General features: G+C 48.0%; 10 protein-coding genes across 10 annotated transcripts; 5 read left to right on the top strand and 5 right to left on the bottom strand.

Annotated features, from left to right (window-relative positions):
* Positions 1–1363: 1363 nt before the first annotated feature.
* On the top strand, positions 1364–3735 carry DEU56DRAFT_940709 (uncharacterized protein; the record flags this gene model as incomplete). The annotated part of the gene is made up of 9 exons (XM_041358903.1): positions 1364–1569; positions 1629–1808; positions 1859–1986; positions 2040–2171; positions 2224–2520; positions 2572–2697; positions 2751–3040; positions 3100–3138; positions 3199–3735. 9 exons carry the CDS (start codon positions 1364–1366, stop codon positions 3667–3669), a joined length of 1869 nt encoding a protein of 622 aa, XP_041209816.1. The 3' UTR covers positions 3670–3735.
* Positions 3736–5687: 1952 nt separating this feature from the next.
* Positions 5688–8201, top strand: DEU56DRAFT_274005 (uncharacterized protein). Its single transcript, XM_041345415.1, has 9 exons — positions 5688–5999; positions 6058–6237; positions 6288–6412; positions 6463–6594; positions 6646–6942; positions 6995–7105; positions 7161–7447; positions 7506–7544; positions 7594–8201. The coding sequence occupies exons 1-9, from the start codon at positions 5794–5796 to the stop codon at positions 8074–8076; spliced, it is 1860 nt and encodes a 619-aa protein (XP_041209815.1). The 5' UTR covers positions 5688–5793; the 3' UTR covers positions 8077–8201.
* Positions 8202–8543: 342 nt separating this feature from the next.
* Positions 8544–10971, bottom strand: DEU56DRAFT_940703 (uncharacterized protein; the record flags this gene model as incomplete). Its single annotated transcript, XM_041358902.1, has 9 exons — positions 8544–9187; positions 9245–9283; positions 9342–9631; positions 9686–9781; positions 9843–10121; positions 10173–10304; positions 10358–10482; positions 10533–10712; positions 10766–10971. The coding sequence occupies 9 exons, from the start codon at positions 10969–10971 to the stop codon at positions 8735–8737; spliced, it is 1800 nt and encodes a 599-aa protein (XP_041209814.1). The 3' UTR covers positions 8544–8734.
* A 1449-nt stretch (positions 10972–12420) lies between these two features.
* On the top strand, positions 12421–14971 carry DEU56DRAFT_273886 (uncharacterized protein). Its single transcript, XM_041345414.1, has 9 exons — positions 12421–12719; positions 12777–12956; positions 13007–13128; positions 13184–13315; positions 13367–13663; positions 13719–13829; positions 13883–14169; positions 14231–14269; positions 14319–14971. The coding sequence occupies exons 1-9, from the start codon at positions 12514–12516 to the stop codon at positions 14781–14783; spliced, it is 1839 nt and encodes a 612-aa protein (XP_041209813.1). The 5' UTR covers positions 12421–12513; the 3' UTR covers positions 14784–14971.
* Positions 14855–15818, bottom strand: DEU56DRAFT_273652 (transmembrane proteins 14C-domain-containing protein). The gene is made up of 4 exons (XM_041345413.1): positions 15473–15818; positions 15319–15419; positions 15190–15263; positions 14855–15136 (listed from the first exon to the last, which is right to left on the bottom strand). The coding sequence occupies exons 1-4, from the start codon at positions 15602–15604 to the stop codon at positions 15006–15008; spliced, it is 438 nt and encodes a 145-aa protein (XP_041209812.1). The 5' UTR covers positions 15605–15818; the 3' UTR covers positions 14855–15005.
* DEU56DRAFT_795942 (vitamin-D-receptor interacting mediator subunit 4-domain-containing protein) lies at positions 15613–16971 on the top strand. The gene is made up of 4 exons (XM_041352868.1): positions 15613–16021; positions 16088–16297; positions 16490–16654; positions 16704–16971. Exons 1-3 carry the CDS (start codon positions 15688–15690, stop codon positions 16612–16614), a joined length of 669 nt encoding a protein of 222 aa, XP_041209811.1. The 5' UTR covers positions 15613–15687; the 3' UTR covers positions 16615–16654; positions 16704–16971.
* DEU56DRAFT_795941 (protein-tyrosine phosphatase-like protein) lies at positions 16972–18272 on the bottom strand. The gene is made up of 2 exons (XM_041352867.1): positions 17704–18272; positions 16972–17644 (listed from the first exon to the last, which is right to left on the bottom strand). Exons 1-2 carry the CDS (start codon positions 18052–18054, stop codon positions 17231–17233), a joined length of 765 nt encoding a protein of 254 aa, XP_041209810.1. The 5' UTR covers positions 18055–18272; the 3' UTR covers positions 16972–17230.
* Positions 18273–19149, bottom strand: DEU56DRAFT_795937 (ribosomal L29e protein family-domain-containing protein). Its single transcript, XM_041352866.1, has 5 exons — positions 18996–19149; positions 18864–18948; positions 18800–18811; positions 18713–18748; positions 18273–18659 (listed from the first exon to the last, which is right to left on the bottom strand). Exons 1-5 carry the CDS (start codon positions 19010–19012, stop codon positions 18624–18626), a joined length of 186 nt encoding a protein of 61 aa, XP_041209809.1. The 5' UTR covers positions 19013–19149; the 3' UTR covers positions 18273–18623.
* Positions 19150–19624: 475 nt separating this feature from the next.
* On the top strand, positions 19625–20230 carry DEU56DRAFT_754966 (PHF5-like protein; the record flags this gene model as incomplete). The annotated part of the gene is made up of 6 exons (XM_041349872.1): positions 19625–19643; positions 19695–19727; positions 19785–19821; positions 19874–19977; positions 20029–20151; positions 20214–20230. The coding sequence occupies 6 exons, from the start codon at positions 19625–19627 to the stop codon at positions 20228–20230; spliced, it is 333 nt and encodes a 110-aa protein (XP_041209808.1).
* Positions 20170–24171, bottom strand: DEU56DRAFT_273622 (uncharacterized protein). The gene is made up of 13 exons (XM_041345412.1): positions 23959–24171; positions 22092–23877; positions 21924–22035; positions 21743–21873; positions 21658–21688; positions 21467–21611; positions 21194–21415; positions 21082–21144; positions 20914–21029; positions 20803–20858; positions 20583–20749; positions 20515–20534; positions 20170–20465 (listed from the first exon to the last, which is right to left on the bottom strand). The coding sequence occupies exons 1-13, from the start codon at positions 24070–24072 to the stop codon at positions 20399–20401; spliced, it is 3030 nt and encodes a 1009-aa protein (XP_041209807.1). The 5' UTR covers positions 24073–24171; the 3' UTR covers positions 20170–20398.
* Positions 24172–24255: the final 84 nt, after the last annotated feature.

The raw sequence follows: 24255 nt of genomic DNA, 5'->3' as shown, positions 1-24255 counted from the left end.
TCTTACATATCCTTTTTTAGCGGGGGCTGATATGCTGTAGTACTTTCATTCTGCCTACACTGCAGAGGGTGCGAACTCCACACTGCGGAACTTGTACTCGGACGAAAGCGCTTTCAAATCCTTCAATGGGACCACGTTCGTGACGACCTACGGCTGGTCTAGCGGACACCTCACATACACACATCTATTTTCCCCGGCTTTTCACGGACATCTGTCACTGGTTTAGCCGCAGCGTACGGCCTGATCCAGGAACGCACTCGCTCAGATCCCTTATTTGATGCATCTAACACGGTCCATCTCATGATGGCATCTTCGGCGGGAGGACTGGGAAACCTTACAGGGTTTGAAATGACGGCGTTAAGAGTAACAAACAGGTACTGGTGTGCCTCCTGGACAATCATGGTGTAACGCGCGGTGATGCAGCGAGAGAGGAGAGGAGAATTCCAGCGCTTACAAGGTACGGTTCACGACTGAATCGAATAAGGAGGGCTAAGCTGCCGGGTATATGCTATTCCACAGTCCACACAAAATAGAAGCGTATCTTGAGCTTGGAGCGCTGTCCGCCCTACGTGTGACTTAAGCCGGCTATCTGCTGCGTCCCATAATGGTTTTCGGCAAGTCAGTCACACATTTTCCAGAGCTCTGATCCGTCTCTTTCAACATGCTACCAAGTCCCCATACTCAACAATTCAACGCACTCCACAGTACTTTTCCGCTACCGCAAGTATTACGACCGACCTGTGTCATCGTGAAGGATGCTTGAAGTGCACGCGCCAGGAGACAGTCTGATAGATGAGATCGGAAGTACTAGCAGATTGCCATTGGACATGATCCGTGCGATCAACGAGGCTACACAAGAGCGGGAAAGTCTATGCCCCGCGATTCTGTTATTGGCAGTAATGTGCCGGGCCTGGCTTGGGGCTTCAGAGGGCTTGCGCCCGGTCAAACCTTACCCGACCCAGGCCCCTATTACCCCATCATGGGCCTGGCCCAGTCCATCGGTATGTGGTCAGCGCCACTTGTCATGTTTACAGGTGAGCGTCAGTAACAATGCCATGTCAGCACGATGTAAACTAACTGATGGCAAGTATTTTTCTAGCTCTCGTTCAGACCAATTTGAGATGGAGTGACAGGGTTTGATGTGGATTCAGGACAGGTGCGCTCAAGAACTCAGGGTGTATGTGTGTCATCCCTTTGCACAGGAGTATGTATGGTAATCCTTGTCAAACTGAGATGCCAAAACATTACGGGTCGAATTCTCGTGTCCCGCATGTTTGAAATGCGGTAAATGGCGCGTCCCACACATCTCTTATAAATACTGATCATTGACTTGAACTTCCTAATTACCCTGCGAATTTTCATCATGGATCTGCAGAGGCTTCTGTTAGTGTTCACGATATTCACCTCTACTTTCATATTCTCTCTATGCTGGGGGTTCATCCTCTACTTGTGGCATCGAAAATATGTCATTCTCCGCGACCCCATAGTCATGCTCATCGCAAAATATCCTACTGTGCTGACTCTTATATTCACTGTGATATCCACAATTCTGTCGGTAACCATTACAGCGTAAGCTCTGATAGCTGGTTCACGAACTTAGCTGACATTCAAGTACATCGGCATTGCAGTCTGTTCTCGATCGCTGTCAAGCAGGCACTTAGCCATTACATCACTCAGCCAATATCACTAGTCAATCTTCACACCGCGATAGCCCTCACTAGACCTCAACCTCTTCTTCGGTGGAGCAACCGCAGACTATCTCTTATAACATTGGTTATCGTCGGTTTGCTCACACTCCTCAATTCAAGGTTTGAAACTTTTCTTATGAGCGTCGCAGCTGACTGACGACCTATCATAGCTGGACGACATTGCTATTGCCAACACGCCTTACGTGGCCGGTTTACATCGAAGGCAAAGATCTGGATCTCGGAAGCAGCGCCTTCGATGCGAAACTAGGTCGTGACTTCTACTACACAAGTAACCAATGTGAGAGTGGTATATCACTATTTCTTGGCTAGCTGTCAATAACTCCATCGTAGCATTTAAGAATTTCATTAACCTCGTAGGGATTATGTCGCCCATGAGCGGGGCTTCGGCGACACGTTCGGCTGTTGCAGGCGGAAATGACAGTGTCTTTGCCTTCAATGGTGTCTCATACAGCGAATCTACCAGTGCGCTCTGATATCATAGCAAATCTATATCAGGAACTCATTCCGTCCCAAGGTGGGATTCTTCCAGCGGTCGAAGAATTTGCAGGCACATCTTTGAACAGTGGTAATACCGGTCTTGACTACTACGGTGGAAAAGTCGCTGTCAATACGACATCGGCCCTCAATCACGAATATTTTGGGCTCTCAAGAAATTATACCGTGACACAACAGGGTCTTTCAGCGAGCATCACGTGTCGTGCCCTCGACCCAAACGATCCTCAGTACTCGATGAGTGTTCAAGTCAACGATTCTGCTGTCAACAACTACGGGATTATGTTTTGGAATGTGACAGCAACATGTCCTCTCGGTCGTACGTCTGCACGGCATTCCCGAATCGATGCAGCCTGATGTTGCTTGTCAGAAACTCATAGCATCTGGCCGACTGTAGCCTTACAGCCTGAGAACGGGAACTCTACCACTGGCTTTCTAGGGATCCTTGTTTGTCCCAATCCGACCTTGGGTCCAACCGCAAATGCCACCTCTTTTGGTATGTGAGCTCAACACGGGAAGTGCCAATGTTGATCCTAGCTTCCATCATAGACATCTTCTTCCAGGGCGAAGCGGGATACAATTTCTTGAATGCAACAGTCTGCAATGTTTCCCCGTACGTGGCCTCATTCGATGTGACATACAACAATGGAAATGTCACTATGAATCAGCCTCGTAATGTCCAGCCATTGCAGCACAACAGCGTGAATGTCACCAGCGTCATAATGATGGTGGTGTGGGAACTGTCTCTATATAGTCAGACTCTATACGACAATCCTTTAGGGCAGCTGCTACAGCTTAATGAAATAAACCTGTCCGCGCGCCCAGTGTATGAGGTACTGGTAAGTAATTTCTGCCTTGTTTACTCAGTGTAGACCACACTTTCTTACGAGTTTGACAGCAAGACTACTTCCGTGGGGTAGTAGAGTTTTCTGCCACTGTGAGTCAATTATCACGTCTTACCTATCCTTTTTTCCAGAAGGGGGCTGATGTGCTGTAGTACCTTCGTTCTGCCTACTCTGCAGAAGGTGCCGCCACCGCAATGCCAACCTTGTACTCTGACCAAAGTGCTTTCGCATCCCTGAACGGAACCATGTTCGTGACGACCTACGGCTGGTCTATTGGACGCCCCACATACGCCTATCTTATCGGAGTTTTCACGATAATCTGGGCCATCACTGTTTCAGCTGCGGGATATGGTCTGATCCAGGGGCGTTTCCGCTCCCGTCCCTTATTTGATGCATCGAACCCGGTCCATCTCATGATGGCATCTTCGGCGGGAGGACTGGAAAACATCGCAGGTTTTCACGTTGACAGTGCTCAGAATAATGAACATGTACGAGTGCGCCTCCTAGACGACCTAGGTGTGGTGCATGGTAATGCAGCCGAAGAGGGGACGTCCGTTCCAGCCAGTGCAACTAGAATGTGGTTCACAATTGAACCGGAAAAGGAGACAAATATTCCGAAGTAGGCCGCTGGGTATATGCCATTCCATACAATACACATGTACAATATATAATCTTATGATAACCTCGGAGTCATCCGACCTCTCTTACAAGATGCTGCACAATCCCCACACTCAACAATATAATATCACTTCACAGTACTTTCTCCAGCACCGCAAGCATGCGGCTGACCTGCCTCATCAAGAGCTATAAATACCGCACCTTCAAGATGTGTGGACGTCATTCGTACATGCGCAAAGAATAATGGTTATTTGTCACGTCCCTCGTCCTAAGAGAGCTGCAATTTCTCTCTCATGTACATGTCTATTCCGAAGGGGCTAATCAAGAATGCATGCCTTGTCGTGGGCCGGCGCTACGTCGAGGTTTGTGTCAACAACACGACGAGCCAACTCGGAGACATTCTCAGCGCATTCGAGCTATCGCAGACTTCTGAACAATGTTCATCCTTGGATGAGACCACGCCATATGGCGCACACTCTAATTCATGAACTCGTTTTTGTACCAAGTCATTGTCTGGGGCTGGAGGTGGGCTGCGAATGCCTAGGGAGGACTTTAGGATCAAATATATCGAGGGTGCAAAAGGAATTGATGATGATGACCATATACATGGAGATGAAGAAGTTTAAGATAGATCGGAAGTAGCCTAGGATATGAGATGAGAAGAGAAGTTTGGCAGATGAACTGTGTGGGTGTGGGGGCGCTGATGAGGATGTCGATGAAAATGTTGAAGAAAGCCTAGTTGGGTACCATGGCAATAATTCGCCTGTCGCAAGAAACGAGAGCGGGACACCATCATGTATATCGTATATCCTTGCACAAATTTTGCCTCAACAGATCGCTTCCTCGCACACTTTCGCGCCGTCTGCCCTACCTACTGTGTCCCCCGCACATACCCTGAACGCTGCTGCAAGCGCGCACATTTCTGGAAAGGCTTGCGTCAGTCACGATCTGTCCGATGAACGAGGCCACAAGAGTGCCTGAGAGTTGAGTACGCAAATTCCGCCGGATTTCGACCGAGGTCGGCAGGAATGACGCCTTTGTGAGCTGAATGACACTGGCAAAGGCTCTCGTGGGCCGACGAAGCTAGATACCGTCGCTGAGCGAGACGAGCTTAAACCGTCTTATGCGCCGTCCATACCATCGTCAGCCCAAGTTCGCTTCATTTGGTAGGCAGGACTTGCACAACCACGACCACGAGTATAAGGCCAGGCCATCCGTGGGAGAGTTCGCTACCATTTGGTCCGGACTGGAATGTGATCATTACGTGTGTTCTTCGTGGTTTTCTTGCCCCCCGCTTTCCGCCCTGTACTGGTGGAACCGAGATGCATTCTGATGAAGGGTGCTTTTCATACTCCCAAGGTGTGATTTAGAATTCTGATCTTATCTTAATCTAGCAAAATTGATTTAGTCTAAAAAACTACTAGCATGCATGCAGGTGGGTTTCCTAAGCTTATCATAGCTGCTGTCCGCCATTAATGTTGCCTTTAAGCGCTTTGGACCCTCCATTAGACGCCTATTATAGCTAATTTCTACCAATCTGGACCCGAGATTTGGCTCAAGCTACAATTTGCTGCCACCACGCCTCACAGAATGCTTTTCACACTGTCAAATTGATTTAAAAAGTTACCAGATAAGTCTCAATCCGGCAAACCACCTCTTCTACTGCATTTCATACAAATGTCCACTAGTGTGCATGCAGGCCTTATGTCGTTGTCCCTAAGTGTAATTTAGGCTTTGATGGGCGTTTCAACGAGGTCACTCCCTGACTGGTTCAAACAGCTTCTTTCTAGACTTGCTATTGGCTGCCGCACTGGTGCCATGCTAGGATGGCATGTCGTTGTCCACGGCATAAACACTCTTTCGATGGCAATCCTCTCTGGGATGTAATGACAGGGTTTAACCTGCCTGCTATGCATCAAGGGTCCACAATGAGCGCTCGCTCTGCTTTGCACATGAGTATGTATTCTCCACTGTACATTAAAAACGCCCGTCACATTCAGATGACTGAAGGGCAAGATTCTTGTACAATTTACTCAGTAAATTATCTGTGCGGAGTTCCATTCGCTCCTTATAACCACTGGTCATCGACGCGAACTCGAGCTTCCCAACCCACATGCGCATAGTTTCCGATGGCCGTGCAGAAGCTTCTATTGGTGTTGACAATCTTCGTCTCGACTTGTTTGTTCGCTCTTTGTTGGGCGTTCATGATTATAGTTTGGCATCAAGAATTTGTGATCCTCCCCGACTCCGACGCCATCCTCATCACGAGATATCCTACTGTACTCACCCTGATATCTACCGTGATATCCACGATTCTGTCAGTAATCACCACGGCGTAAGTACAGATAGCTGGTGCACATAGGGCTTCGCTGACATCCGCATCGGCATTATAGTCTTTTCTCGATCGCTGTCAAAAACGCACTTAGCCATTATATTACTCGACCAATATCGCTGGTCAAATTTCACACCGCAATAGCTCTCTCCAGACCTCAACCTCTTCTTCGATGGAACTACCGTGTTCTCTCACTGTTCACGCTGGTTATCGTTGGTTTGGTCACACTCCTCAATTCAAGGTTTGTAACTATGTCCATGAGCGCCGCAATCAATTCCTAACATGTCACAGCTGGACGACATTATTGTTACCGACACGTCTGTTGTGGCCTGTACCAATCGAAGGCAAAGATCTGGATCTCGGAAGCCCCGCCTTCGATGCCAAACTGGGTCTTGATATGAACGCCTCTTCAATCTGTAAGCCCTGTATATATGTCGTGACTGGATAACCAATGACTTCATCATAGCATACACGAATGTTTACAATATTCTCGACATTATGTCGCCCATGAGTGGGGCTTCAGCCACACGTTTGGCTATCGCAGGCGGAGATAACAGTATCTTCGCATTCAATGGTGTATCATACAGTAAATCGAGCAGTGCGCCTCATCCAACAATGTACCCGGATTAGTGACTGATTTCTCTCCTAGGTGGCATTGTTCCAGCAATCGAAGATTTTGCAGGTAACTCGTTGACCCCCGGTGGTGTTGGCCTTCAGTACTTCGGTGGAAAAGTGGCTGTCAATACCTCGGTAGTCAATAAAGAACATCGGGTCCGTTCCGGGCTTGCTAGAAATTATACCGTGACACAACAGGGCCTTTCTGCGAATGTTACTTGTGGCGTCCCAGACCCAAAGGAGTACTCCTTGAGTATTCTGGATAATCCTTCCTCCGCCTTCGGAGGAGGGACTATAACTTGGGAATGGGCAGCACATTGTCCTCTCGGCAGTACGTCTGTACCGCACACATGTATGTGACGCGGCCTGACATTGCTTGTTAGTTGGTGTCAGCTATTGGACGACAGTAGAATTCCAGGCTCTTGATGACCGCGATGGCCTTCTCGGGATTGTTGTTTGTCCTGGCCCATACATGATCGCCGTCCCATCTTTCGGTAAGGAGTTTGGTAACTTCGGTAGTGCCGATGCTCATCATGGCTGCCACCTTAGACATCATCCTACAGGGCAAAGCGGGATATAGTTTCTTGAATGCAACGGTCTGCAAGGTTGCACCATATGTGGCCTCATTCGATGTGACATACAGCAATGGAAACATCTCTATTGATCAGCCCCGTGATATCCAGCCACTCCAGAACCACAGTATGAATGTCACCTACTTTATAAGGAGCGTAGTGGAGGAGTTGTCCTTGTCCACCCAAACGACATATAATAATCCTTTGGGGGAGCTGCTACGGCTTAACAGATTATACAACACAGGCTCAATGAATGAAATACTGGTTAGCAACTTTTTTCAGTTTAGACGGTATACAAGCTTTTTGCTCACGAGTCTCACAGGAATACTACTTCCGCGGCGTCGTAGAGTTTTCTGCCACAGTAAGTGAATGAGCACGTCTTACATCCTTTGTAGGCTTATGCGCTGCAGTACCTTCGTTCCGCATACCTTGCGGAAGGCGCGGCCACCGCGATGTCGGACTTGTACTTGGACGAAAGTGCTTTCAAACCCCTGAGCGGAACCATGTTTGTGGCGACCTATGGCTGGTACAGTGGACGCCTTACATACATCTATATCATCGGCGTCTTCACGGTCATCTGGGCGGTCACTGTTGCAGCTGCGACGTTCAGTCTAATTCAGGAGCGCATTCACCCTTGCATCGGTCTCTCATTTGATGCGTCGAACCCAATCCATCTCATGATGGCTTCTTCGGCGGGCGGACTAGAAGCGCTTGCGGGGTTTGAAAATGATGGCGGTATGATGAATGAACGGGTGCAAATCCGTTTCCTAGATGGTCGGGGTGCGGCGCCTGGTGATGCAGTGGGAGAGGATACATCCGTTCAACCTACCAGATCGTCAATGCGGTTCGAAATTGTACCGGACCTAGACGGCGAGGGTGGCAAAGTCTTCTAGGATATCATGCATATCATGACTGACCACGTGGCTGTGCCACACTGCAATTTCAAACCAGTTTGAATGTTGAACGAGCCCTAGACGGTCATGAGACTTATTTCAATGTCAAGCAAGAACTGAAGAAGATCATCATTGCGGTATGCGCTGAGTGGCTGTCTGACATTAAGTGAGCATCGGACATGAAGATTTAGTTTTTCTGTTTACCAGAGACTTCATAATTTTGTTAACCTTGCTCCGCAAGCTAGGTCATGTTGGTTCATATGTGCTAACGTAAGCAATAGTCTATGTGAACCGAAAACCGAAAACAAAGTGTACCAGTTGCAACCTTACATTGAACTAGGGGGGGTATTACTGCGAGTCGTAGTGGTACGCCTCGCCGTCGCTGAGGGTGGTCGTATCATTTCGTATCATGTCGCCACCATTATCATTCAGTGACTCGGACTTTCACCTGATCATCGTGCTGACAGTGGGTGGTAATCTGTTTCGAATTTTTACTGCACTAATAGTTAGTGACACTTGACGGGACAATTGAGGACAAGCCGTTACACTGAGGGTAAAGTACGTAAAGAGTCCGGGGTGACAAAGAGAAATCTAAGTGACGAAGTTATCCATCCAACAACATCGACATAGTAGTATCTGGCGATACCACTGTAGCAGCCTACTTGGGATTACCTCCCTCTGTGTCCTTATCAATCTTGATCCGCATCTTAGATCCGCTAGCTCGAACGGACTTCTCTCCTGTTGCATCACCATGCGCTATATTTTGGTCGTGTACTTGGAGATGCACTCGTACATCTGCATTACTCTTGACGCCGCTAGGTTCAAATCCCCCCTCCGAAGATGCCATCATGAGATGAACCGGGTTCGATGCATCAAATAAGGGACGCGAACGAGAACGTCCCTGGTGCAGACTGTACGCCGCAGCTGAAACAGTGACGGCCCAGATAATTGTGAGAATTGCGAGAAGATAGATATATGTGAGGCGTTTGCTGGACCAGCCGTAGGTCGTCACGGACATGGTTCCGTTCAAGGATGTGAAAGCACTTTGGTCAGAGTACAAGTTCCGCAGTGTGGAGTTCGCACCCTCTGCAGAATAGGCAGAACGAAGGTACTATAGCACATCAGCCCCCGCTGAAAAAGGATAGGTAAAACATGATAATTGACTCACAGTGGCAGAAAACTCCACGATACCGCGGAAATAGTCTTCCTATTTAAACTTGTAAGAAACCGTGGTCTACCTGACTAAACATGGCAAAGTTACTAACCAGCACGTCATTCACCGAGCGTTCTGCGTTTGTTGTCTCAAGTTGTAGCAGCTCCCCCAAAGAATTGCTGTCTAACGTTTGGCTGGACCAAGACAGCTCCGACACCATCATCGATATGAAGGATGTGACATTCACGCCGCTGCTCTGAAATGGTTGGATATTAAGAGGCTGGCTGATAGAGATGTTTCCATGTGTGTATGTTACGTCGAATGAGGCCATATATGGGGCAACCTTGCAGACTGTTGAATTCAAGGTACTAAGATATTCCCCTTCGGCATGTAAGAAGATGTCTGAAGGTAAAGGTTTGGATCAACATTGACACTGCCCAAGTTAAATTCACTGACCAAAGGATGTGACGCTCGCGGTTCCCGGATCAGGACAAACAAACATTTCTAGAAGGCCACCATAGTCATAGTCGAAGGACATCGTCACCCAACCGCCTGTACCAGCTGACAAGTAACATTAAGCTGTGTCAATGCAAGGTATGCCGAGCAGACGTACTGCCGAGAGGACAATATGCTGTACCATTCCAAATCGTAAAGTCGTTATAGTAGATAGTAGAATTATCGATTTTCAGCGAGTAATTGGAGTCGAGGGGACTGCACGTAATGTTCGCTGAAACACCTTGTTGTGTGGCGCTATAATTTCTGGCAAGACCAGAATATTTATCGACGGGAACCAGTATACCGGGAGCGACTTTTCCACCGTAGTACCCAAGGCCAACCGTATCAGTGACCAATGACGTGCCTGCAAATTCTGCGACCGCCGGAATAATGCCACCTGAGAACAGAATGAGTTATGATCCATATCTGCTGTTCCGTCAGAGCGCACTACTAGATTTGCTGTACGAAACACCATTGAAGGCAAAGACACTGTCATTGCCACCTGCGATACTCGAACGTGTAGCTGAGAGCCCGCTCATGGGTGTCACAACGTTGATGATGTTTACGAACTTATTCCACGCTATGGTGGAATTATCAATAGCTGGCTAAGCAATAATGATGTACGATGCCTACATATGTTGCCACTGGATAAGTCAAGACCTAGTTGCGCGTTGAAGGCGAGGCTTCCGAGGTCCAATTCTGTACCTTGGATTGATACAGGCTGTGAAAGGATTGTTGGCAACAGTAATGTCGTCCAGCTATGATAAGGTGTAAGTCAGCAGCGACGCTCATGATAATGATTTCAAACCTTGAATTGAGGAGTGTGATCAGGCCAACGATAACCAACGTGATAAGAGATAGTCTGCGATGGTTCCATTGAAGAAGAGGTTGAGGTTTTGTGAGAGATATTGCGGTGTGAAGTTCGACTAGTGATAACGGCTTGGTGATATAATGGTTCAATGCGTGCTTGACAGCGATTGAAAAAAGACTTCAATAGATAATGTCAGCGAAGCACGACGTACACTAGCTACCTGAACTTACGCTGTAGTGGTCACCGACAGAATTGTGGATATCACAGTGGATAAAAGAATGAGTTCTGTTGGATATCTGATGATGAGGACGACAATGGAGTCGCGGAGAATCACATATTCTTTATGCCATAAGTGAATGATGAAAGCCCAGCAAAGAGCGAGTATGACAGTCGAGATGAAGATCGTAAGCACTAACAGAAGCCTCTGCCGGTCCATTGAGGAGAATTCACAGGTGGGTTTGGAAGCTGAAGTCAAGGACCAGTATTTATTACGATGAGAGAAAAGTGGGACTGACTATTTACCGCATGTAAAACATGCGAGACGCGAGAATCTGACCCGTAATGCCATGGCATCATGATCTCAGTTGACAGGGATTTTAGTAACTGTAAGATGCTCGTTCACAAATCAGAAGGTTCGTCGAGAATGTTTTCTGGTACCCTGTTATGTGAATTTTTCTTTGTGTATTAATGATAACAGGGTATGAAAATTACTACCCGAGTCACTGACCGAAGAGTTTGACGCCGATCGAAGATATGGCTGAGAGGAGTATTCCTCGGGGCCCGCTCGCTACTAGTGATTGGAAGCGTGTCATGGCGGTACTGCTCAGGCATCAGTGCAACAAAGAGTTCATGAGCCAGAGAGTGTACATTATTTGGCATGGTCTGATCTAGCAGTTCATGTCATGGACCCCATTGGCCATGAGATTACCGAGGGCGAGAGTACATGCTTTTCAGGCTGCACATGTGGCTCGAACAAGCTTCCACCCTGCCAATATTAATGGAATATCATTTGCCTCATGTGGCATTGGTATAGCAGGGTCTAGAACACGAGGCTCAGCCTAAGTGAAATAGCCCACGACGTACGTGCGCGATGTCAGTATATCTCCACCGACCTTCGTTGACCTTGTGTATACAGTAGAACATTGTTGAACGCAGCGTTGAGCCCAAGTTGCTGAAATCCTGATCCTAGTACACGTGTCACGCACTGATGCTGACAAAGGGTACGCAAATAGTAGTCCATTGATATTGTGGCGACTCAGCCTATCACTGGCAGGAAAAGTGGCAGAAGTGGCAGTGAGCACATTGTCTGCTAGGAAGGTTCGTTCACACATTGACAAATTTTTTTTGGTTTAACTTCATTCGAGTTCTACATCTAGCCTAGGTGCACAAGTCGCGTTTTCTACGCATGTAGTTTCGTCATTTTTTGGCCTCCGTTAAGCGCTTCGAATCTCCGCCAGGCGCCTACCTCCTATATCTGGAGCCGACCGAAGTTTGAATCAAAACGTTTGCAGCTAGGTGCTTTTCAAGTTAAATTGGATGGTAAGGCGATGATGAGGATATGATACTGCATGACCGAGATACCGGATTAATCTGGCAGACCCTTCTACAGCATTTCATTCAAATGATAACTAGTATGCATATGCCGTTGTCCATGAGTGTTGGAAACGTAATTTGGACCTTCAAGGTCACTCCTGACTGGCCTGGACTTTTTTTTTTCAAGGCCTGCCAATGGTGCCAGCCTATTATCGGCACGTAGGGTGGCGTGGTCATTGATCGCGATATAGACACTCATGGTAAGCGTATCGTCTAGCTTTCGTAATCACTTACAATATTCGTCTTGAAAACGCCTGTCGCTTTCAGTCGTCACAGGCCAGATTCTCGCACGATTTACGCGCAGTATGATGTGCCACTCGCTCCTTATAGTCACGGATCATTAACTGGAACCCGAACTTCCCGACCCACCTGCGCATAGTTTTCGATGGCTGCACAGAAGCGCAAGTTGATATTGACAATTTTCATCTCGACTTGTATATTCGCTCTTTGTTGGGCATTCATGATTATAGTTTGGCATCAAGAATATGTGATTCTACGCGACTCCGACGTCATCCTCATCACAAGATATCCTACTGTACTCACTCTTATATCCACTGTGATATCCACAATTCTGTCGGTAATCACCACGGCGTAAGTTCAGATAACCGGTCACTTTGTGATTCGCTGACATCGATATCTCCATCGCAGTCTTTTCTCATTCGCTGTCAAAAACGCGATCAGCCATTATATTACTCGGCCAACATCACTGGTCGAGCTTCATACCGCGATAGCCCTCACCAAACCCCAACCTCTTCTTCGATGGGACCACCACAGGCTCTCATTTTTCACGATGATCATCGTTGGGTTGATCATGCTCCTTAATTCGAGGTTTGAAATCATGCTCAAGAGTGTCGCAACTGACTCATAACTTGTCGCAGCTGGACGACATTACTATTGCCGACACTCCTTGTGTGGCCTGTATCAATCGAAGGCAAAGATCTGGACCTCGGAAGCAGTGCGTTCGATGCAAAACTAGGTCTTGACAACATCTTGCTAGGATGTAAGGACTGTATATCATTGTTCATTGAGTGGTACCCGTTGATGATTTGCCATAGTACGCGCGAATGCTTACAATACCCTCAATATTATGGCGCCAATGAGTGGTACTTCAGCCACAAGTCTAGCTGTTGTAGGTGGAGGTGACAGTGTCTTCGCCTTCAACGGTGTCTCATACAGCAAATCCAGTAGTGCGCTCTGATGTAACATCGTACCCGGTTGATATCTCATTCTGTTCTCAGGTGGCATCGTTCCAGCGGTCGAGGATTTTTCAGGCACGTCATTGGCCCCTGGTGGTATTGGTCTTGGGTATTATGGTGGAAAAGTTGTGGTCAATACATCGGTCGTTAATGAAAAACACCGGGGCCGTTCTGGGCTCGCTAGAAATTATACCGTGACACAACAGGGTCTTTCGGCGAATATTACCTGCGATTACCTTGACCCAAGCGAGTTCTTGCTGAGGTTTCGTAATATTACTTCGCCGGCCTTTGGATCAGCAATCACAGCTTGGGCATGGATAGCTTATTGTCCTTCTGGCAGTACGTCCGCATAATTCACTTGTATCTGACGCGGCCTGATATCATCATTTGTTAGCGGGCGCTGGTTATTGGACAACGGAGGCCTTCTCGAAGTTTTACAACACTGTTGGCCTTCTCGGTATTGTTGTCTGCCCCCCTCCAGGATTTGTGGATGCCACCTCCTTTGGTAAGCGAGCCCAACTTGAGAAGTGCGAATGTTGATCGTAGCTACCACTTTAGACATTGTCCTGCAGGGTATGGGGCAATATGATTTCTTGAATGCAAGAGCCTGCAAGGTAACGCCATATGTGGCTTCGTTCGACGTGACGTACAATCAGGGAATGATCTCCGTCGATGAACCTCGTAACATCCAGCCACTCCAGAACAACAGTATGAATGTCACCGCCTTCATATCGAACGTAGTGCAGCAGCTGTCTATCTCCAGTCAGACGACGTACAATAACCCTTTGGGGATGTTGCTACAGCTTAGCATACTGGACCGCGCGAGTTCAGTGAACAAAATTTTGGTGAGCAGCTTTTGCCACATTTAGAACAGCAAACAAGATTTCTTACTTGTGATTTTCACAGGAGAACTACTTCCGTGGCGTCGTAGAGTTTTCTGCTACAGTGAGTGAATTGTCATGTCTCACATCCTTTTTAGGCTTATGCGCGGTAGTACCTTCGTTCCGCCTACCTTGCAGAAGGCGCGGCCACCAAGATGCCGAACTTGTACTTGGACGAAAGCGCTTTCAAATCCCTGAATGGAACCAAGTATATAACGACCTACGGCTGGTACAGCGGACACCTTACATACATCTATATTATCGGCGTCTTTACGGTCATCTGGGCGGTCACTGTTTCAGCTGCGATGTACGGTCTGATTCAGGAAGGTTCTCACCCACGCACCGGTCCCATTTTTGATGCGTCGAACCCAGTCCATCTCATGATGGCTTCTTCGGCTGGGGGACTAGAAACGCTGGCAGGGTTCGAAAATGAAGGAGTAATGATAAATGAACGTACACGAGTGCGTTTCCTAGATGGTCGGGGTGTAACACCTGGTGAGGCAGTGGGAGAGACGGCGTCCACTCTGCCTACCAGATCGACAATGCGGTTCGAGATTGTACCGAAGACTTCTAGGTAAGCTGCCTACGGCTGCTGGGTATACCATGCTATGATATCCTCCATATGTATTACTACCATGTGATGCTCTTTCATTGATTAATTTGTGGCTGTGCCATAAAATGATACATGCGGGGTCGAGCACGGAGTATCCTGAGGCTTATTGGAAGTACAGGCAAGGGCTGATGATGATAATTGATTGAAGACCACGCTATAGATACTAGAAGGAGATAGCCTGATTTTACTAGTTGCGCAAGTTGTACACCTTTGTGCCATAGTATACACCCGCAGCACTGCTCGTTGCAGCGAGCACAAGGGGCACCGGACCCTTGGTAATGCGAGGAAGAGATGAGAGCAGAAGCAGGGCCGAGGCACCTACGAGGACAAAAGTCAGTACATGTTTAAGGATATTAAGGAAGGCGACGTGCCTAAGGCACCCTCCAACCCATTTGGCGCGCCTTTCCTGATGACATCTGCACTCCACAGGAACAACAGACCCACGCTAGAGTATATGAGTTGGCAAAAACACGTTTTTCTGATGCTAGAGAACGACCCACCCAACACCAGCGACGAGTGAAGGAACCGACCGGGTTTTTGCATACCCAGTGATGCCGCCGACGATGCAGAGGCCGCCCATGGTGTATGCAGGGTAGGCAGACTGGGTAAACTTGGGGTGAGCGATAATTCTATACAAACAAAATAGAATCTTACCATTAATATTGTGTACGTGGAGAAGATGATACGACGAAGTTGGATGTAGAGTGGGTTGACAAGTCGTCCGATCAAGTTCAGTTTGCCTTTGGTCTCCTTGGACAACCGTGTGAGCTGGGTTTTACCCCGCATCAAAAGTGTCAGTCAGCAATTTCTGACTCCGCGGCATCATCCTTCAATATTGATGTAAAATAAATAATATATTCACCTAGACTATGGACGCTCAGCTCCTCGCACCGCTCACGCAACTTACTGCTCTTTCCCAATCCCTCTTCCTTTCGTTATCTCAGCAGCCTTCGCAAAAACAAGTTCCACCACCACCTCTAAGCTCATTCGCAGCCGTTGATGCTGAGCTGCAAACCGCACTGACAACAGTGTCGGCACATCAGCGCCGACAGGCACGAATTGTCGCGTTACAGCAGGAACTATTGGAGGTGGATGCTCGATGGCGCACTGTGTGTGAGGCATTAGAAGAGGGGAGGAAGGTATTAGAAGAGATCGTGAGGGAGGGTGATGAACGTGTCGAATGCATAAGAAAGGCGAAGGAGGGTTCGTAGTCTATGTTTTGTTTTATTTTAGTTTTCCTGTTGACATTGAACTCGTGTAAACATGAAGCCGCGATCCCTTATCCTGAACTGCTCGCATATGCACAAAGCCTTAGCGCTTTCACGAGCGCGCCTCCAGGCTTAACTATGCCAGAACCAGGTGCCGTAGGTCCTGTGCCTCTATTCTTTCCGCCATTCCCGAATGAGGAGAAGATGCGCCGCGGCCGACTGAATGTGGAGCGTCCGTTGGGCGGTCTCGGGGAGAACCATAGCGTGAGGGGTGAGTGGTTCTTTGATAACGAGTGTATTCCACCAGTTGTGGGGCCCTATCTGCCCATGATTGTGGTTTGTACCTGTTTCTCACTCCTATCATCATCATCTCACAAAACAATTTTGCGCATTTCATTCCGTCCCCTGTAAAATATTTCTTCTTCTGTACCTTCAATTAAACGCAAGCTTAACGCATGCGCAGTACCAGAGCCTTCGCCCCCACCTGTCCAGACACGCGAGCGCCCAGGCGTGAACCCTTACCGCCACGATACGCGCCCACAGTTGGCCGTGTTCGACCTCGATCTTGACCTCAATCCAGACCTATAACCTCAATTGTGTATCTAGGAGATCTCGTTAGGCACTGCTGGTGAGCCCTGTCTTGATCGCCCTAATTTTTTTCTAAACTGAGTAAATAGCGCGGTACGACACCGGGGAGAAGATTGGTTGCGCAATTCGAGGTGGCAGTCCCTTTTAACGGCACAACTAAAGTCATAAATGACAACCAGGGAGGCGCGCAGTTTTCATGTACCCTCTCAGACTGAATAGTTGCAGCATTTATAAGGCTGCTGAACATGATATGCCTGTCATGCCCAATGCCAGACGCTAACGTACCAAAGCTAACTTCTTACTATTACCAATACTTCGGTACACACTCGATTTTTTTCAAGTCCTTAGTCCATGCGTAAAATATTATGATATGTGGGGCAAATGTGAGGTAGAAGAAAAGTGCTAGTTTCCTTCCAAGTTCATTCACTGACCCTCGATGATTCCAAATAATTAAAGCAATGCCAATAGATACTAGTTCCTTGGTCTTGCAAATGCATGAACGATTTACACATCGTGGCCACATGCACTTGGAGGGATGTCAGGAAGATTCGTGTGTCACGATGCAACACCCAAGCTTACCGTAGGGTATGACATAGCAAGACATGCCATAACAACATTAGTTGTCTGCCTCTTTTGTCTTGCGAAGAGTTTCTAGCGCTACTGTCTTCGCCTCCATCAGGGAGGCTACCTTTGAGCCCTCGATAGACATTTCCTGTAGATCTTCATCCACAACTAGCGGCGCTGCAGGTATGGGTGCAGACTTGGACCGTTTGACCATTTTAGCTAACAACTCCGTTACACCACCTATACTCCGCCTCCGTCTGCGGTGCTCCTCATCGGCCTGGATCTTGGCCTCTTCAAACTGGCGACCCCAAACGACAAGTTGTCTGCGAAAGCCAATGTTTGGGGCGACTATTCCACGCTTTGCTTGGACACGCTTAATGGACTCCAAAGCGCGCATTGGCGTCGTTGCGACAAGATAAGCACATATTAAGATAGGTGATCTCGAGATCCCCTGGAAACAGTGGACCTGCGAGGGGTGCTTCTGTCGGTTCCTACAAAGCTACAGCTTAGCAATCCAAGGCGTACCAAAACCTTTGCGTCTTCCTTATCCAGCGCCTCCTTGATAAACTCCACGACGGGATCGAACCATGAGCAAATCTGCTCTTCAGCTGTGTCACGCACGGGAACGTGCAGGACCTGGACATGAGGGGGAAAATCGCCCGTGATATCAAATTCGATGGCAGATACGACGTGCGTAATGCCAAGGCGTGCGAGGTTGCCTGGTGTGCGAGCGGTGTGGTAATCGGTAAGATAGAGGCGGGGAGTTATGGCAGTTGCTGCACGTCCGTGAGAAGGATCTGCGTCATTCCTTGGGCGCCGGGGGGTTGTCTTTTGGATGAGTGAGGATTGCCATGAGGTAGAAGGGAAGGAGATCATGGTCTAGAATGGTGTGAACGAGCAGGGTGGCTGCAACGATGAAAACCCTCCGGTCAGGGGTGGGGTTTTATAGGTCCAGGTCGACTTCCGGATCAACTGGATGCCCCGATAATTCAGACCTATGAAGGTTGCTCAGCCGTCGTACTCACCAGGCAGTGCTCACTGCTCCCAGTAGTCCACGCATCAAATTACAAAGGCCAAAACAACCATAAACAGCACTATCATTCAAGCTTAGATTTGGCAGACATAACACCATTGGGCGGCCTGAACATGCAGTGATGTGTGGGCAAGTCTCTTATTTCATAGTGATGCTGCATTACTCCTTCATCTCACAGGCTGCGAGGTTGTAAGTAACTCTTGGTCGGAATGACAGAAACCAGGCGAGTCGACGGTGAATGGTGGTCGAAGTTTGCAGACAATAGATGCTCACGATGATGCGATGTATGTGATATGATATTTCGATAACCTAAGCCATATGTAGTAGTCATGGCAGGTAATACAGCCAAGCGTGTGGCATGTTCTCTGGATACCAGAGATGAAAGCGTACTGGAAGTTTGCTCGCAACTGAATCATGATGTAGCTTTTTGTTCAGCCCGTGCTTTCCGCTAATGCATACAATCAGCACAACAATTTACGGGACTTGGAGAAGTCAACTCGCCGATCCATTAAGGGCGTAAAGCGCGTTCTTGCGGAACTACGTGTACTTGAGTGCACAGCACATAGAATCAGATACCTAGAAACGTACCTTGGGGTCAACCTATACAGGAAAGTGAGCCCCAGAGCAGAGATTGAATGTATTGACAACGTACCCCCCTCAGCGACCGACTCCGGTTAGTTTGTGGCCTCCTGATACCATTGCGGTGTGCCTTGCTGCTCTGGTTGTGGTTGGTGTGGCTTCGCAAATGTCAGTTGGATAAATGGCTACGGAATGTCGAACGCACTTTTTGGACTTGGCCATGGCGTCGACGTTGGCTTGAGGCTTGGACTCAAAGATTTCAATATGACGGCGGTGGAATCAGGTATATCGAATGATGTGGCTGAAGAACTATCTAGTTGACTATCCCACGGTTCGGCAAACTCCACACAAGGGTTTCCAACACACCATGGCAAGGTATCGACGAGATATATCATATATACCTGAAAGATGTTGATAATATCGAGCATCTCCTATGCCATTATTTGACACATGTACGTTGCTGCACCGGAGTTAGCGACGAGCTTAGCGTGATATTCTCGAACGGGCACAAGACTTGACTCGGAGGATATCTACATTTGAGGAGATGCTCTCTCAGAGGTCGTGGGGATACCATGGTCCATGGTTCCTGTGATGGGCGCAAGAATGGGTAAGAAGATGGAATGATACAAACATATGTACTAGCGGATATCATGAATCGCACTATCGATTTGGTTCCGCAAATACGCAGGGCCTGGCCTTGTCTTCACACTGCAGTTCCATGGCGCAATTTGAGTAAGGCTCAGTAAGCGTCATTGTAAGTCGGATTAGTAATATTTAAGTTACTTACATCATTTCAAGTTCTAGGACTCGTTAAACTGTATCGTTCAAACCACCATGTCGAAACATCATCCTGGTGCGTCTCTTCTCCTGTGACATTAAACAGAGCATTGAACGATTTCTATAGATTTGATCATGTGCAGGCGCCAGCCTGGCATTGGTGAGTACACCATAAACTGATCCGGCCGTGAAGTTGCTCATCTTATGAATGCTTCAGCTATTGGCAGATTGTGTGAGAAGTGTGATGGTAAATGGTGCGCCAAGTGATGCTAATTTCGTGTCATCAACTAATACACGGGGACTCAGTCCCGTCTGTGATTCATACGTCCGACCTGAAACACTCGTCCGCATATGTGACGAGTGTAACTTTGGTACATATGGAGGAAGGTGCATTATTTGTGGATCACCAGGTGTGTTACAATTGCTCGTGCGTTTAGAACTTAAACAAACAGATCTCGTAGGTATATCAGATGCATACTACTGCGCAGAGTGCACGCGGTTAGAAAAAGACAGAGATGGATGTCCGAAGATCGTGAACTTGGGTGCTAGTAGGACAGATCTATTCTACGAGAGACGCAGATTAGGTCAGTATTATATGGTTGAAAAGCTTACTGTCAGCTGCTAACATAGTCCTTTTCCCATCCAGGCTTTAAGAAGAGTTAGTCTTATAATAAGCGTACTGCACTTTCTGTGCAACTTTGTCCATCCTTATTGGGAGCTTTGGCGCTCCAAGATGCTTGTATTACATTACATGAAGACAGGGTGGGAGTAGGTACGAAATTGTTTGACTACCTCAGATGTGTAGAACATCGAAAATATCTCAGTATACATCTAGCAGTACACTGGGGAAAGAATAATAGGCGGACTGTCGTTGGGGTTTTCCAGGTTTGCGAATCGCCTAGATCACCATTAGACCTCATTCCGTAAAACCAGCAAGAACAACGCACCGGAAGTGAACCATGTCGACCTTTTCCAAATGTTAGTAGGTGGGTAAAGTAGAATACGGAAAACGCACAGGTGCCTTGAATACAACAAATATGTGAGTCCCGTCGTGAGTGTCAAGAGATTCGCATTCTCCGCAAAGGTCTTTCGCGCAATATGCGCAACGGTACCATGCTCCTTGAATGCGCTCCATACAGCGATCGCAGAGCGCTGTGGAGTGGACTAAATGATAGAGATACTCTGTGAACCTTCGAAGTGAGTGCAAAAGCTTATATACCGTATGTTTGACAAACCTTGTGGATCTGCATTGGGCGCAAGGCCACCAACAGGACCTGCTGGAACCTTGTACCTACCAACAATGTCACTAAACCGACCTCAATACATTATTGCAATTCAAAGCTCACAGATTGGGAAGGAATGCAGTTGGCGACTCGAGTTGTACATGTACAGGTCTCGGTATCTTGAAAAACGAGTGCATTGGGTCATGGATAGCATACGACCTCCGCTCGCATGATTGACACTTGAAAATTGTGATGAGGGAAGTGCATGTGATGTACTTGCGATGTGCATACCAAGCTATACGATGTGGGAGAAGAGGGACATGTAGCACATTGATATCGTGTACCAATTATCGTCTAGAGAGTCGTCAGCCCTTCAGAAGGAAGTGTATTATGGGGACCAAACCTGGTTGCAGCCCTTGCAGGGCAGATGGTGATTCGGCGATTCGCCACTGAGCTCACTTCGAGCGTGTCTCGAGCCAACAACAGTCTGAGCATATGAAGAGTATATAGAGCCTGGTTTCGAGTGGGGCGCTGTCAAAACATGCGCTGCGTCCCTGCCCGTCCATAGATGGATGGCACGGCGGCTGGCTGTTTGCACTTCTGTTGTTTCAAGTGGAAAGGGAATCTTGAAAGAACATAAGCAAATGTATTCAACCCTGGGAAGGATAAGAAATACCTTGATCATGATATGCGAGGATATGTGCCCCCCGTCTGAGGAGTCCAAGTTGCCCGGGAGTCCTGCAGACTCGCAATTAGAGCAAATGTCGACAGAGTTGCAGATTGCGCAGTGGAATCGGGCGCCAAGGATGTCTTGTAAACAACTAGAACTCATCAGGTACTGTAATCACGTTGTCATAGGTCACCTACTGTGCACACTTGACGCCGGGATGTTTCATGGCTATAGACATAGCGGCGTGAGATGCCAGGGAACTGTTGCTGAAAAAACACTCACATCGTTCCTCATTGTTGTCGTTTGACATTATCATTGGCAGAGCACATGCATATTCTGGTTCACTTCTAGACCTTAAGGGCTTCTCCGTGACTACAAGGAATGCATGTGAAGGGTGTATATCGTGGACTTGGCTGCCCAGCCAGGTGTTAGCTCAATCGACGCCGCATAAAAAGCCACTCACCTGTAGCACGCTCGACATAAATTGAATTTCTGACACGATGCACATTTATACCGCTGGTTCACGATCGCTGAATTGCATGTCGAACATTTACAGACATGCATATCATCTTGCTCTGTGAAGAGTGAAGGTAAAAATATCGCTCCAAAGCATATTCCATTGAATGCTTACCCACGTCTTCCCATCCATGATGGCCCCATACCTTTTCAAAATAAGCATGTCTGAGCTGGCCTTTTTGTCTGGGGGCGGAACGACTCCATGAAGACAAGTCATCTTCTGGAGATGTGGATTCTGCGCCTGATCCATTCCGCCGCTCTGTGCTTGCACAGAGTGCATGAAATATGCCAGCGGATTCGATACACCCCGAGCACAGTTCAAAGCCCATAGTAGATGATTCGGACCCGTGGGGAGATCTGAAGCCTGATCGTGCACTATACAACGTCGGGCTTGATGAAGAGGAACCAGGTAAGGAAGGGAGTGGTTTATTATGTATGTGTTCACCGCGCGCCTGTTGCGACCCACTCAACGTGACAACGTCGAAGAACGTGGATGGGGAGGGTGATGACGATAGAGGTGTGTGATGAGGGGGAGGGGGATATGAATGGATTGGGTCCAGATCTTTAGCCTTTCCTTTGCCTAGATCAGAGTCCGAGCCGCCACGAAGCACGATGCTTGCCCGAGGCTCTTTCTCGCCACACACGGCACAGACATAACGGATGCCATCTAACATAACTCCACAGTCTGAACAAGTAGTGAGCAAGCCTGGAGGAGGTCCCGCGGGTGCAACAAACTGGAGCACCTCTGGTGGAATGTCGGGAGCGATGGAGTAGGGAACTGGGTCAGAAGTGGAGGAGCGTGGGTAAGAACGCTTGTATGAATCAGAAGTATCATTGGAATGATCATTATCCGCCAGTTTTTGCTGCGAAGCAATCCATGTGAGCTGCATACTGTTTGGCCGCGGGGGTGAACCACCAAAGGGATCGACGTCATACTTGACACTTAAATTGTCCTCGTAACCCGAATCATGTGTCGTAGAACTCGCACCAGTATAAGAGTAGTAGTATTTTCCGCGAGGATCTCGTTCCAGCGCAAGATCACCATCCATGTCGTTGGATGGAATATGTTCGTCGGAATATGTTAATGATATTGACCTCGAATCGGATTCCGAGGGCTCAGGTGTTGCCCCGAGCATGGCTTTTATTGTGCGCGCATTTTGATCACGCAGCCACGCTGCTCCTCTGTCTTGAGCAGAGCGAGCCAATGCTATGTCAACCGGTGTAGGAGAGCGTGACCGATGCGAAGGGGACACGTCAGATGCTGACGCATCAGCGCCCTCCTGGAGCTTGAGCCGCTCAAATACAGATGTAGAGCCTTCTAGGAAGCGTTCTTCAGCAAAGAATTGGTGGTGGTCTGCGAATGGACCCTCATCATGCATTGTCTGATCTTCCACCGCTGTCGAACCTCTTTGGGATGTCGAGCGACCGGTAACACTGTTTTCGGGTATAGATGGCGGGTCTTCGTGTTTTACCCAGTCATTTGAACGTGATGTTATAGGATGCATTGTTGATCCGTTTGCGAAGCGCCAGTTGGTATCTCTCGAGCTCACTGTCACTGAATCATCATCAACTTCCCCTGCTCCGATGGACCAGCTTAATTCGCCTTCGCTCCTGTTGCGACCTTTATATTCTTCCATACTGGCGAGACTCGATGTGTCGCTTAAGCTCGGGCCATCATAATCGACGGTAATGTGAACACGTAGTGTGATTCGTCGACTTCCGAAGCTGCGGCCAGACAGAATTGATGCTGCAGAGGAAAGTGGAGGATCGTCAGACCCAGCCTGAAAGTATTGTATGGCTTCTGTGAGATCGGATTCTGTGGTGATGTCGGTAATTTCGCCGTCATCGTCCTTGTATGCGATCACATATGAAGTCGCATAAAGCGAGAAGCATTGCTCAACCTGACCAACAATATAGCAAATAAGGAAAACGATGTTAATGATGAGCTGTGGGATCGTAAGTACATAACCAAAGAGACGCACTCTGTTCCTCAGCAGCTCGTATGAACAGTTCCTGGCGGAAGCAAAGCTTATCCGCTTGTTCCATCTGTCGAAGGCGCACTTGACGACCAGAGGCCTATCTGGCCTAACGTGCATTGTTCTTTCAGGTTATGCCACCCTTGGCCTAAGAGAACATATATAACCTTCCAACCAAAGGTGAAGTGCACGTTCCGCAGTCAAGTCAGTGCTCATCCCGCGCTGACCGATTCAGTAATTTGCACTGCAAAGATCCTAACGTTAATAAAAAGGGAAATCCCCTATCCACTAGTACAAATAGAG

The sequence above is a fragment of the Suillus clintonianus genome, assembly GCF_016758775.1.
Source record: "Suillus clintonianus strain FC179 chromosome Unknown DEU56scaffold_25, whole genome shotgun sequence".
NCBI classification, from domain to species: domain Eukaryota; kingdom Fungi; phylum Basidiomycota; class Agaricomycetes; order Boletales; family Suillaceae; genus Suillus; species Suillus clintonianus.
This window is presented reverse-complemented; position numbering and strand designations above follow the sequence as displayed.